The sequence below is a fragment of the Gallus gallus genome, chromosome 1, assembly GCF_016699485.2.
Source record: "Gallus gallus isolate bGalGal1 chromosome 1, bGalGal1.mat.broiler.GRCg7b, whole genome shotgun sequence".
Lineage (NCBI taxonomy): Eukaryota > Metazoa > Chordata > Aves > Galliformes > Phasianidae > Gallus > Gallus gallus.
The window spans coordinates 85,084,566-85,099,413 of record NC_052532.1 but is presented as its reverse complement, the minus strand read 5'-3'; the positions used below and the strand labels follow the sequence as shown (position 1 = coordinate 85,099,413).

Below are 14,848 nucleotides of genomic sequence, written 5' to 3'. Positions count from 1 at the left end.
AGAGACTGCTCATAAAGGAATTAAGCAATGCCTCGTGACAGCTGGCCATGAGGTACAGAAATCTGTAAAAATGTTATTAACGACATATTCTTTAATGCTATCTGTGGCTTATATATATATATATATTTATATTTATGCTCTACTTGAATTCTTCACAAGACAAAAGGTGCTACCAAATGTGATTTAAGAATTTTTGCTTCCTGTTGTGAATAGTTAAAAAAATCTTAATTCCAACAAACCAGCAACAATGTGTACATTTGATTAGATACAAAACTGCTTAAAAATTGCTGTTGGCTTGACCTATGTCTTAATTCCTGCTATCAAGCAAACACTACCTCTGTGAGATTCTGGAACTCTAATATCTTTGCCACATACAACTCCAGAGGCTGAATTTGAAAGAACTCTGAAACAGGCTATTCAATTAAAACTTCAACAGATGAGAGCTGTTATTCTTTTATCTATTTAACATATTTAGAATGAAGACGTCCTACTTTGAAAGTGTCTGTTAACATGCTTGCCTGTTCTCATTCCCATCTCTACTTGCAGATGAACAAATGAACAAGAGTTGATCTGGGGTTTAAAGATTACATTTACACCAGAACTTAAAAACTGCCATATTCAAAAATTTTCACCCTCAACTGGATTAGATGAGGTAGTAAAAAATTACAACCAACCAACCAAAAAAAAACCCAACACAACAGAACTATGTCCAGAACCTTTCTTTCATTCACCCATTCCATTAGAGTTAGTATTTCACTAAAAGAGTGAAATCATTCTCAACTTTTTGTCTGAATACAGAAAATATATGACGGTAATCCAAATTATATGAATTATATTTAATTATATGAAAGTAATTCAAAGTAATTAAAAAATCACGTAGTGACAAATTCTAGATGAACATTCAATAGAAAAGGTCCCCCACAGTGGCCTTGCAATTACTAAGGCAGAACAACAAACTCGCTCTATCAATGGTAAAATTGTGAGGGGACTGGCAGTGTGAGATCTAAAGGCTGAAACTGTAAGGTAACTTTTGTCTTCACATTTACAAAATAGCCAGCTGAAATAGGTGGCATTCCTCATTGTTAATCGTAGTGAGATATAAATGACCCACCTGTCTACTGGAGTGGATGTATTTTCAATGAAGCTAATAACTTTTTCTTTCACATTGACAGATTTAGTCTTCAAAGCAACTGTCATTTTATTCACCAAGGACTTGACTCCTTTTCCATCACTTGAGCCATTAGGAGAATCACCCTGTAGAAGTAACTCTTCTCAGGATTAATCATTTAAAAAAAATCAGGCAATTTAAGTAGGGGTCCTCTTTCTTTAAGAGCCAAAACAGATTACAAGATATTAAGCTCAATAAAACATTACAGCATTACAAGTTCTTTTGAATTTTGAATTAAAAATCTGAAAACCAAGCTAACAAACTTATTAATCAGTACTCTATATGAAAAATAGAGAAATAATTCAATTTGTGCCAAATTACATCTGAATTAAAAGCCAAGTTCTGGGTCTAACACATTAGCTGTAGAGAAATGACAATTGTGAGCTTTCCCATGAAACTGTAAGCCAGCTTTGGAGTATCTTGCTCCCAGAGTGAAAAGGAGCCAAAAAGTACACTGTCTATTATACTCTGTTGGAGAACGACTCCAGAGGTACTCTGTTGAACTCTCTAGAGAGTTCCTCCCTATAGGTAGGCTCTTCCTTTCCAGAGGATAAGAATATTTAGGTCACCTCCACCTGGAGGCTGAATAAAGTCCGAAATTAAACACACAACTGAGAACAATTGTGTCATGCAGTAATGCACTTCACACGTGAAAAGGAGGAACATGAAGAAAAAGTTCAGTACATCTGGGGCTCTGAAACCACCGAATCACTTGAGCTTAATATTCACTTACATCGACAGAGGAGTTTATGCTACTTCTGGAGCCTGAGGTGCTAGCAATCCAGTGACCATATCCATTTTCTGGTCCTTCCACATTGATATCTGCTAAGTGCTGCTGAAGGGCTGTTAAAAGGCCGTTAAAATGTTCAGAACTACAGTGGCATTAATCTGTAGATAAAAATACTGTATAACCAAGACTAATCTGAAACAATTTTTGCTCCATCTGAATGAGTAAAGTTGATAAATTCAGATATAATATAATATAACTGGTTGTTATATGGTATAACTATAATATAACTGGTTGCTTTTTTGTTGGCTTTTTTTGAGTAATAAAAGGCATTAGCACAGTTATTATTTAAAACCAAAAAAGACAAATACAGCAGTAGCAAAAAATAAGTCATTGCTTTGATCCTACAGGTAGCTGCACATATTGAACAGCAATACTTCTGTACTCGTATTGTATAGACATCTCCACTGCTGTAGAGCCTTACTGATTGATTCCAGCAACCAACTGTGAAATGATGAACTAACAGTTTAAGAAAACACAATAATTATTAAGCAGCATCTTCGCATGGATCTGCAGTGTATAGAGAGACTAAACACAAGGAATGAACACAGAAGGATGAGTAAATTTCCCCTGCTTCCTGCACTAATTTATCACCGGTCAGGAATGCAGGTATGCTGTAACAGTTAACCACACGAGTCTAAACGCTGACTTATGCAAAACAAAAATCTGGCAAATGAAATGTATTTGCCATTGATTTAAGTAATTTCTAGCCAAAGTCTGATGAAAATATCAACATTGATATACCGTGTTTTCTTAAGACAATATTAATACAAAAGTTGTTTTCAATAAGCTTACCCATAAATCCTCCCCTGGCTATGCTCACGTACTCCTTATTTTTCTGCAACAGAAAATATATTCTTGGCTGAAGAAAACATCCTTGGATTGAGTTTTGCAAGCATGGCAATCAAATGCAGGTTTGTTTAAAAAAAAAAATCACCACAAAATCTAATGTTAAAACAGTTCATATTTGAAGGGGAAACTACTTTGTCACTTAGTATCTATCATACATACAGATAAACTTTATTTCAACTATTAAAATCAACGATAATTTAGTTGTACCTGTAAGAAGTGTGCCAGCACCATGTTCATATACATATCTTCTTCTTCCCTGCCGCTTCCCATGAAGCAGAGATGTTCCCCACCAGCTATAGAGCCGGACTCAATAGACTGCTTTTGTGCTTCTAATAGGGATTTCACAGACTGTGCAAACTCTGATGGGTTTTGAAGCATCTGTGGAATGCATTAAAAAGTCTGTTTGACACTAACATACCACAACATAAGTTGTGAAAAAATACAGACTTTGAAAATGGTTGTAATTTGTTGAGCACAAGCAATGCTTAACTGGACAGACAGACAGACATACACGCACACATCAGACAGCTCAACCCAGACCTCCTGTTATATAAAGAACATGGAGACTGGTCCTTTTTTCCCTCACTGCACTCCCCGGGAAAGAAAACCAACTTCAGTTTCTCAGCTTATTTTATTAGCAGACACTAAATAATGTTGAAAAAAAAGTCTTTGCAACTTTTATGCTGTAGTAAGCTGGCAATATGTCAGAGAGACTGATTTCCATTACTTCTATCTGACCAAGTACAGCACTTTCTAACTTTGCCATTTTGGAAGCCTTTAAAGTACCTAGAATTTATAGATGCCGGTAAGGTTCTCCTCTTGTCTCCTTGCAAAGCTTTTTTTCATTGCTCTATCAAGATTTATGGAAAAAAGCTGATCAGAAATACGAGGAGATACCTGGAGTTCTTAGTACTCTCAGAAAGTTAAGGCTGTGGTCTCCTGAAGGCCTATTATGCATGCAAAAGCAATGCGCTGCTACGCAAGAGGTGGAGAAAAGCAGACATTCTAGATACACCCGAAATTTCTGCCTGCTAGAATGAAGAAGGCAATTAATTAAATTAATGAGGAAATGTTGATCTGTAACTGGATTTACAGAGGAAAAAATCAACATTATCTAACTTTTACAGTGGATTAAATGATGAATTGCAAAGCACACAGGGTAGCCATCAGTACATTTGCCTGAATTTTAACTAGGGTTTCCTAGAACCAAGCGCTGGTGCTTTATCACTTAGAGCATGGAGTAAAATTTAGCCCCTATCTAAGACTCCCTATTAGCCAGGGAGTGTTTTTCAAGGTGTTTTTACCCGCCATCTTTCCCTAAAGTAAACTGTATTTTCTTTGCATACAGAATCACGGAATCATAGAATTGCTCAGGTTGGAAAAGACCTTAAAGATCACGAAGTCCAACCACAACCTGACCATACTACCCTAACAACCCTACACTACGTCATGTCCCTGAGCACCGCATCCAAATACAATACATACAAATATACACAAAAGGCACTGAATTTCCATTAATGGCTTTTTGTCTCAAAGATTATTTGTAATTTTTTCCTCACACTGTATTTCTAAGAACACAGGTGAACCTGGCAACATTAATGCAGCATGATTTGCAATGCATCTTAACTATATCAACTAACACACAATGCTACAGAGTAACTTAAATATGTGATAACTAATAACGTCCAATTTAAAAATTACTTTTGTGGACATTTTCCCCCCTATGTTAACAAGCTTTACTAACAGTTTATAATGCTTAATTTTACCTTATTGAATCTGGTATTCAATTAAGTCTAGAAAAAAACACTCACGTGTACTGCTGGGAAAGCTCTTCCGAAATAATGTTTTATCTACGTTAAAACCCCAAACACTAAACATTTATACTTTGCAAATCATACCAAATAATACAGTATCTTAACTACAGAGATTAAGATACTAGAGGCAGGATAGTGCTTCTTAACTGAGAAAGGTAGAAACGCTTGTTGTGCCATATGTAAAGAGAAATTAATTCAGAGCGTTTATGGGAGCAGTATGGAATGAAACAGCAGAGGGTTAAAGTAGAAAGGAAGCACAGGTGATTTGGGGAAAAATGACAGGAGTATGACTGAATGTTCAATTAGAAATTCATAATCAAACGGAAACTACAGCAAATTTTTTAATAAAGTAATTAGTCTCTAATACATCTCAGTCCCAAGATTAATGCACTTCCTCTCTCATGCTATGTTGCCAGCATTTTAAAGGAGCAATCACACCATTTTCAGGACGTATCCTCCTTACGACCAGGCTCTGTAGTGCTAAAAAGAGACGACTTCTCCAACAATGTCTAGACTTCTGCTTCTATGAGTTTTCAGTTCTAACCAGAGAGCAGGAAACCTGGAATCCCACGTTCCAAAGTCAAAGAGGACTACACTTCTCAGTCAAATGATGGTACCACCAATTGTCTTGAGTTTTGAATCGTTGTAGTGTAGCTAGACTACAGTTGTCCAGACAAGCTATTTTTTCAGGACAAACATTCCTCTTTCCTTCTATTTAACTTGGGATTCAAAAATCAGTAGAGAAACAAAAAACATACGAACCAAATCCGAGTCTAAATGAAAAGCTGTTGATAAGTGCCCAGCATTGTACTGTTCTGCGGGACGACAATCCACTACAAAGAACCTCACTCCTTCCTGAAAGAGAAAGATTTTACCTATTACAAACATTTTAAAATCATGTAGTTTGTGATAAGAATGTACATAATCCAACTATACTTTAGTTGTAGTTCCAAAGCTTCGGGAACCTCCCTCAAATGGGCCAATAGCTATCAGAAAACCGTATTTTGAGTACTCCATGCTACTATTATCAGATCACCAGCAGTGTTTTAGTAGTGATTTCTCATTGATACACAAGCTTTCTCATTGATACACAAGCTTACAGATCAAGAAAGATCACAGAGTGCAATACGCAGTACAGTTTATTTCACCTCTACTGTTAATACATAGAGTGGATACAATAACATGCATCAACAAGACAAGAAGGCTCTGAAGTTCTAATCTAACCATTCACTGCTACTAAGCACAGCACATATGGATAGATTTATGTCCCAGAAACTTAAATAGAACATAAGTGCATGCATAACTTTGTTTGTACTAGGAAAAGAAATGCATGCATTCTCCAGCCGAAGCCTATAAACTGTAATATAAAATATCAACTGTAAGAAACACTGTGATCTAGCTACAACATAATCCATGTTTTGGTTTTAAATATTGCAAGCACGGTATTAAGAGGTCTTACATACTGTTCCCTGCATCTAAGTATGTCTGCAATGAACTACCACGGAAATAGCTTGAATCCACTTTTTGTGTGTTTAAGCAGTTCATTGACAAAAGACCATTATTTCATAACAGCATTTTTTCTCAAAAGTGGTGGGTTTAAATTTTTTCTCTAAATTAGCTACATCTGGAAAGGAATTCAAATTAGTGAATTACTTCAAGCATCCACCCCTCAGGTCCAAATCATTCATATTAAGTTCCCCTTCCCTGTAGCTCTAGTTGCTACAGAACAGATGTAGTACAGTCAACAGATTATTTACAAGGGGAGACAACTTTTCATGACATAGCAAATATTTGTTTGTGTGTTAGCACTCAGAAGTATTTCTGATACATGAAGAAGTCAGGGATTCCTTTATTTTTCTTAAAATTGGAGAAAAGTAATTGAGCATACTGACTCCTTGCTGCTGATTTGCTTGAAGAATCTCAGACACTGAAACTGCTAGACAGAGAGCCTGGCTCAAGTCTGTGTCGTCATCTTTGAGGCCCAGTAAGCTGCTGCCAAAAAGACTGTGATTGTCCTGCAAAGGCAAGAGGGGAAAAAAAAAGTTAACTGGAGCCACTGTCTTCAAATGTGAAGGCACAAAGTAAAAATACATTTGCAATATCAATAATATTAAGCCCAACATATGCATATTTTGTCTGCGTTAACATATCTATTTCATGAATTCACTGAAGTCAGATTTCTTAGAGTAAGGAACAGAGCAGGATGCAGGAAACATGCAGGAACAGAGCATGTGATGACAGCTTTATTTCAGGTAAGTGACTTGTTCTCTGCTTGCTGTTACAAGTACGGCTAGGACTGCTGTGCAGTCTGCTACAAAACAATAGTGTCAGCACGGAATTTGTACTTCGTCTGTTCTTACAAGAACCTGGTTTGCAAAACAAGGTCATCAGTAATGAAGCAGCAATACTGCAGGGAAGCTTCTTCCCAACACATTCTGCTTAAAACTTCTTATCTTTCCAAGATTCTAAAAGTAAATGCTGCCAGAGTGATAGTATGGAAAAGATGCCTAAAATATCACAGTTAAATAATGTGATACTGTCAGCAGAAGTTTTCAGTCACCAAAAAGAAAAGAATTTCAAAATTGCTTTATTATTACCTTCCTGAAAGAAGCTGGAGTTTTGCTACAGTAATATTGTGCCAAAGAGAAGAGATCCTCTATATCCTCTACTTCGAGATTGGCTGGTGAAGTTTCTAGAAATTCTGATATATAGAAACAACGTAAGTGCATCGGTATTTCACACAGAGAAGAGTCATTGTGCCACACTGTAAGTTATTTCTAACTTGTTTTATTTGAACCTCTTTTTAACCTTTTATTTTTTTAATGAAGCATAACGTGAATGTCGATTCACTCTCTAAAGAAAACTACTCCTCATTCTAAGGAAGCCTGTGCTATGTGACAAAAATCCAAGGCTCTGATCCAGAGTAGTTCAATTTTACCACACTCATACCTCTGCAGTTTTAATTTTCAGTTGTAATATTAAGTCAGCTGCCTTTCCTAAAATAGACTGAACAAGAGAACCCCCTGAAACAGATTACTTATAAGTTGTACTGTTATATGTCTAGAGTGGTACAAGGGTGCAGTTCTTCTATACAGAGCAAACATGCAAAACCCCAAGCAATCTCATTTGTAGCTATCAGGAACTGGTTTATTGATTGTATTGTGTTATGCCACGTAAAAAAATATAACGGATGTGAAATAGGCTCACAAGAAATTTAATGTAATCTCCATTACAACAGAACGGTGTTTATTAGAAAGATGGAGAGAGACTTTTTACAAGGATATGTAGTGATAGAAGGCAAAATGGTTTTAAATTGAAAGAGGATACATTTATATTAAATGTAAGGAAGAAATGAGGGTGATGAGGCTCTAGGACAAGTTGTGGAAGAAGCTGTGGATGCCTCATCCCTGGAAGTGTTCAAGGCCAGGCAAGATGGAGCTCTCAACCACCTGAAGTGAAAGATATTCTTGTTCATAGCAGGGGAGTTATCTTTAAGGCCTTTTCCGACCCAAACCATTCTGTGATGCTTTGACAAGAGCAATGAATTAAGCCTGGATCAAGTGCATATAAAGATAACAATCTGGAAAATGTAACAACTGCCGTAGTTCTAAAAAAAGGATTTGGAAGTTGCTGTTTTGAGCTTGGAAACAAATTATTTCAATTACTCCGAACTGATGAAGAAAACTGGGTGTGGGAGTGCTAAAAAGAAATAAAAGAAAACAGGACAGGGCAGATGTAACACAGCAAAAGAACAACAAGAAAGGAATTAGTAGGTGAGGGGATGTACTGCTGAGAAAAAATCAGTGGGTAAACAGTTAAATGATAATTCAGTTATTTAGTAATAAACATAAACACAGAGGATCGTGCTACATGCTGAATATTTCACTAGGAGATGTATAAGTGAAGTACTTACTTAGCATTTCTTCTTTCTCTGATTCTTGTGCTAAGATAACATCTCTGAAAACAGTAAAGTCACAGGCAAAGATTAAGACAGTAAAACCACAATGAAACAGAAATAAATGTCAGCATGGAAAGTTTCAAAGAATTAACTGTACACTTACTTTGCATTGACAAGGATGATCAACATTAAGAAATAAATAAAGAATGGATCTGCTTGTTGTAGATAACCATCCCATATTGCCTGAGTTACTTCGGTTGAACAGTAATATGAGAAAAGGCTTCCAAGCTAAAAATTTAGAAAATACTGTGAGCAAGAGAGAAATACAGGAATAGTCTTATCAAAATAAGATTTTTAAGAGATAGGAACCAGCTAAAAGAAAAAAACAAACAAAAACATGTGAAAACACACCTTTGTACCACATACTGAAAGACACTTATAACCTCAAAACCGATATTTAAGGAAACGGTGCAGTAATGCTGCAGCTTTACTGTGAATGAATATTCCTTGTGGGAAGGCCAACTCAGCTTTATGTTGTGAGCAGAGAAAACTCCACCAGTGATGCAGCCATCAGACTGGAGCGCTTTTTAGCTCGCAGCCAGTCAATACCAAATATACTATGCTAAGTCAGTTACAAGAAACTAACAACAGAACACACTTAGTCAAGTAGCTTAGCAAACAAGAATAAAAGGGTTCACCTAACAAGCTAATTGAATATTGTCACATATTAGTTTGATGATGTTATTTAACATTATATTATGATTAGTTAAGGCTGACTAATTGAACACTTGCAAGCAACAGAGACTTTTCATTACCATTTAACAAACTGGCTGCTCCCACGTTCCCTTTTAAAAATACACTATCTGAAATGCAAAATTCAAAGTGGATAGAAGAAAGGGTAGAAATTTCCTTTTATGCATCCCAGATAAAATTTGTAAACTCACCTAATTCAAATGTATACCAGCTGGCTTCACTGGCATCTTACTGAGCTTTCTGTTGCATTTAAATTTGTATCAACAAAATAACAGCTTTCAGAAGCTCGGTTAGCTGGTTTTATACACTACCGTGGAATATTTCCATGCTTCCAAGAAAACGTATCCAACTCAGCATCAAACACTACTGAAGTCAGCATGTCTCTGAACAGTGACACAACAGGTCTCTGAATATTGCTTATGAATTTCTACACTTAGAGAAAGATCTATATAAAGGTTGTAGTGAATTTCGATGTAATCTCATAATAGAAAATGAGATTTATGATTGTTGCACATCAGAGAGCATGACACTGAGACAGACAGTAACATCAGCTCATTTCCCTTTCAAACAGAAGATTTTTTTTTCCTAATAGATCACTACACTTTTAATAAACGACTTAAAAGAAGTTTTTGTTTACTAGGGAAAAATATACAAAAGCAGGTAGGCCTCGTAGTAAAAAAGACTCAATTCCTCTTGTGAAGATTCATGACTGGCCAAAGGCCAGAGAATCCAAAATTATTCTTGGATACATTTTAATATTAAAACTGGTAACAGCCTAAAAAGTCTTTTTAAACACAAACAATCAAGCAAAGCCCTGACCTTGTAGTTTAATAAATCATTTTAGTCTTATTTCTTTAACTTACATAGTGAATGGAGTTACAAAAAATTTTGCAAGGCCAAGGACAGAAGATCATGGAAGAGTTCATAACACGGTAATGAAGCCTTCTTTCAATTTATGTTCTGCAAGTGCTGTATCATGTCATTTTATTGTTGATACTAAGAAACATTGGAACATGAGAACTTGGCTGCTTTATATTGTAGTCCTGCTTTAAGCTTTACAAAAAACCTGGTTGATGTAAGCATCTTTGGAACTATCTGCAGTCAAGGCGGTTTTGAAGCTAATAGGAGGAGAAAATGAACGATTCTTGAAGGGTGAAATATATATATGTCTAAGCTCTAAAAGGCATATGAGCTGTATGCTGTAGCACTGTACTAGGTAGTAAAATTTATCTATTGGAATGGACATTCTTAAAACAATTAGAAAGCTTATTCTGAAAGATCTGTTATGCTGATGTTTCTCCATATCTACAACCATACAACAGCCCACTTTAAAAACTAATGTCAAACGTTATGGTTGCTTACTATTTTGACTATATTGTTTGCTCTCATTCCTAGTTATTCCACACAGTTCCTAACATAAACGGCTCTATCAACACACAGTACAACAAAAATGTCATGTTTACAAGATCTTACACCTCGCGTTACACAACTGAAGACAAAGCCCACACTATACTATGTAATTTATTTCAATTTACAAAGTTGTAATCTCTTGTACTACTCTTTCCTAAACTGGCAATGTATACTTCAGTGTAAGACAAATTTAGTTTTCATTATGTTTCCCTACTTTCACTTTATTACCCAGTTGAGTGCATATGAGTCCGGTGTCATCTTCTTAGTATCAAGAAAGGAGCAGAGTTCAGGCTCATGGTACTGAAGAAGCAGCCTGAATAAGTGAAATGGTCTTCCCTTCAGAAAACAATCCCTGAAAACAAGCAGTGGAAATAATCACGAACCTCTCCAATAAAATTTCAGTCATCAGACCTGAAGTAGAAGTTCTTCATCAGCTGTGATAATGTAATTTCCAAAGCAGTTCTTATAATTCACAAGCACTAACCTTGAAGCCAAAATACCTCATAAAATTTAGAAAAAGCAACCCAAAACAGAGAGGACATGCAAACATCAAAAAACCCACTATGCTGATAAGACAGGAGAAAGAATTTAATACTTCTGTATTACACCCTTTCTCAAATATTTGCAGCATTAAAAAGATTTAAATATCAAAATAAGCCTTGCATAGTTAACTCAGTATTGTGAGCTCAAAATAATATTATTCTGATATAGCAGCCAGTGGAATTTAAAGGGTGGTAATTTTGCACACAATTAACAATTAAATGTCAATTCATCAGGCAGGAAATAAAGCAGTATTTAGAATTAAGAAACGGTTGTTAATAAGGCATTAAGAACAAATCTCAAGTGTTTAAAAACATTAAGTAAGCTTATGTGAAATGTGATACACCAATCTCCATAGAGTTATCAACCTGACTTTCTTAAACAAAAGTACATCTACATTAGTGAAAGGGTAATTCATAGCAAATTACATGTGGAGATTCTTTCTGGAAATTATCATGCGATCTCCGATTTCCCATTAAGTTAATAGGATAAAAAATGTGAAAAGAATAATGTTCTATTACTGAATTTAGCATAAGATTCTAGACTTGCAAATCATTTTGTTTGAATGGCTAATGTGGTCAATTATTCAAGTCAGTCAGTAATTCCTTACCACTTTTTAACATTAGGAATGGATATATACCCAAAAATAATCTCAAAAAGAACCTTCCAACATTTCTACTGACAGCAAAGTTGCCCTGTTTAGACATTTCTCTCAACCATTTTTTCAATTTCTTTTTCCCTTTGGTATCTTCTGCAGTAATCAACTCTGAACAGCATACCCAGCTTGGAAAAAAAGAAAAAACAAGCCACCTGATCAAGAATTTATAACCAACAGGCATTGAAAAACAGTTCAATTTATCAATATATCAGAGAATCTGACCACATTGCTAAAAACAATGCTCCTGTAGCCCATACCAACGTACACATTCCTTCACAAAATACTTCTACTGCCCTTACAAATAGCATGCAGACAGAAGAAAGCATTTTATATCTTGGTATATAAATACCTTGGAATGTATTTATTCATGATAGCGTAAAAGCAGTTGTACAAATCACTGCGTGGCAATCGAAGGTGAACCAGAGGTCTGAGGAGATGTATCCAACCAAGGCAAGAACTGTATTTAACATTGCGTGATTTACAGTAAAAAGTAATAACCGACTCAATGTCCAAAAGCAATACTGACTTCTCGTCTTCTGGCACTGACAGCCGGTCTGAAATAAGCACAGAAATATAAACCATATTAATGGCTTTTCAAAGACAGTGAATAAGTTTAGTTCATAGTGCAACTGTACCACTATGGAATTCTGTATGCTTGGGAAAAAAAAAGAGAACAGCAAAAAGTCCTCAAATTAGCAGTGCAGATTAAATGCTAATAGAAATACATCTTGAAACGCATCAAAATGTGAGTGACTTTTTTAACCTCCGTAGATTAAAACATTTAATATTACAACAAAACAAAATGAGAGAAGTTAGGATTTACTGGAATCTAAAAGAAACAAAAAGACAGAGCCTTTAATTCTTCTATTTCTATTTGATATGCTCAGCAAATAACTTATGCTCAACTCCACAAGAGTTTCATTTGAATTTCAGCACTGATCAACTCACAATGCATACCTTTCAGTTCCTCAAAAGCTCACTGATGTGCAGTATCAGTATCAGAATATCAGTAGTTTGAAATCAGCAAGGCTTAGAGACTTAAAATCTAGTCTTCATGTATAAATCACATTTTAACATCTACACTTAAGATATTTTTGTAAAAGGTGTTTAAATTTGAGTTTCTTGGGTAACCATAAAAAACCATAAACAGGTTTTAAATTAGGTGTAGAACTGTTCCTAGCCAGAAAATACACTATGAACATATACTCTTTCATATAGTGCAGTACATTGCTCAACTTCTTATAAATGTTGTGAGGAACTGGAAAGTTAAGATGTCCCCTATTTACTGACAGACTAATTCTGAACCCATTAAATAGCATAAAAATTTGGAACAGAAGCAGTTCTGTAATTGAAGTAGTAAGGCTAACACTTCTTAAACATCATCATTGGGGTAGGTCTCTTCTCACTGGTGACAGGTGACAAGACGAGGGGAAATGGCCTCAAGTTGCACCAAGGCAAGTTTAGATTGGATGTTAGGAAACACTTCTTTACAGAAAGGGTGGTTAAGCACTGGAATAGGCTCCCCAGGGAGGTGGTTGAGTCACCATCCCTGGATGTGTTCAAAAACCATTTGGATGTGGTGCTCAGAGATATGATTTAGCGGAGGGTTGTCAGAGTTAGGGTACTATGATTAGGCTGCAGTTGGACTTGATGATCTTTGAGGTTCTTTCCAACCTGAGTAATTCTATGATTCTATGATTCTTTGATTCTATGATCATGGCTGAGTTGGATACTTACACAAAGCTTCAGCTGTCATGACTTACAAGGCATCTTTCTGCATAGACTCTTACTTAAAAAGCTGGCAACGCTTCAGAAAAAGTACTGGCACCCACCTCAATGGAGTCAGTGAATCTAAGACATACTGAAATGTGTCAGCACTGTACTGCAAATTATGCTACTCAGAAAATACAAAACAAATAGCTACTCATAAAGAAAGGATCCTAGCTTAGTTACAGTATAAATGTAGGTATGTTTATTATAGAGACTGTAGTTAAACCTGACTTTCATATAAATTCACACAATTTTCAGTTTAATTTTCAGTTTCTAGTATTTCCAACACTAGAAATATCTCTCTAGATTTTTATGAAAGATCAAGCATTAAGTAAACTTATGAATTAGTAACTTAAATACACTATTTAAATCTATTTTACTTTAGCCAAACAGAACTACAGTAAAAGAAGGAATAACCATGTTATGTTCATCCCAAAGGGGCAGAACAAAGAACAAGGTGTATACACATCATGTTAATGCAGGAGCATTACATTTCTAGTGAACTTCCTTCCCCATCAGTTACAAGAAGCCCATGAGTCTCATTACTGTTAACTAAAGTTTTTTGTTGCAGAAGCTTTCAATAATTTCCCATCAAAGTCATTGGACATTCAATATTTCCTTTCCTCTAGATCTCTGAAAAATAAAATAGCATGCAAAACACAAACACCATCCAAAGATTTACTTTAAACTGGGAGACCACTCCTTTTGCAAAAACATGAAAAAGACATATTTAATCTAATCCTAAAATAAAATCTCTATATAACCTCCCTTCTGATCTGATTCTACGTTTATTGATCAGTTTAATATTGTTATATATTAGAAAATCTGGGAATAAAGAGAGAAGAAAGGAGAAATAATGGCATTTAGAGAGTGAAGTGATTAATTTTATATGATATGAATAATAATTGTGATGTGTTGTTGTCTTTCTGAGGGATGTGTGATTTGACAGGAGTCAAATTCCTTTCTCTCCTTTCCTTTATAGGACAGGCATGGAAGGAAAATAAGTTCTACTACATTTTCAAGCTGGAAAATGTATTTTAGAACAACTATTTTAGAAGTGGTATGTATGCATACATGGAACAGCTCCGTTCTCTGCCTTAATTTTCAGTTCTGTAAAAGGAAATTAAAATGTGCCAGGAAACAAAATGGAAGATTCTCTTATTGATGCCATGGGAAGAAGTATCCTTACTGATCAGTC

General features: G+C 35.5%; 1 protein-coding gene across 5 annotated transcripts in view; it reads right to left on the bottom strand.

Moving 5' to 3' along the window:
• TBC1D23 (TBC1 domain family member 23) overlaps positions 1-14,848 on the bottom strand; it is a 33,912-nt gene that overhangs the window by 9,893 nt on the left and 9,171 nt on the right. For all 5 annotated transcript variants that reach the window (XM_040698077.2, NM_001397128.1, NM_001397129.1 and 2 more), the window contains exons 4-14: positions 12,230-12,434; positions 10,911-11,034; positions 8,683-8,807; positions 8,535-8,578; positions 7,219-7,322; positions 6,514-6,636; positions 5,384-5,476; positions 3,015-3,185; positions 2,751-2,793; positions 1,902-2,011; positions 1,112-1,254 (exon numbers count right to left, since the gene is read on the bottom strand). In XM_040698077.2, the coding sequence (XP_040554011.1) occupies positions 1,112-1,254; positions 1,902-2,011; positions 2,751-2,793; positions 3,015-3,185; positions 5,384-5,476; positions 6,514-6,636; positions 7,219-7,322; positions 8,535-8,578; positions 8,683-8,807; positions 10,911-11,034; positions 12,230-12,434 (1,285 nt within the window). The remainder of the gene's footprint in view (positions 1-1,111; positions 1,255-1,901; positions 2,012-2,750; positions 2,794-3,014; positions 3,186-5,383; positions 5,477-6,513; positions 6,637-7,218; positions 7,323-8,534; positions 8,579-8,682; positions 8,808-10,910; positions 11,035-12,229; positions 12,435-14,848) is intronic.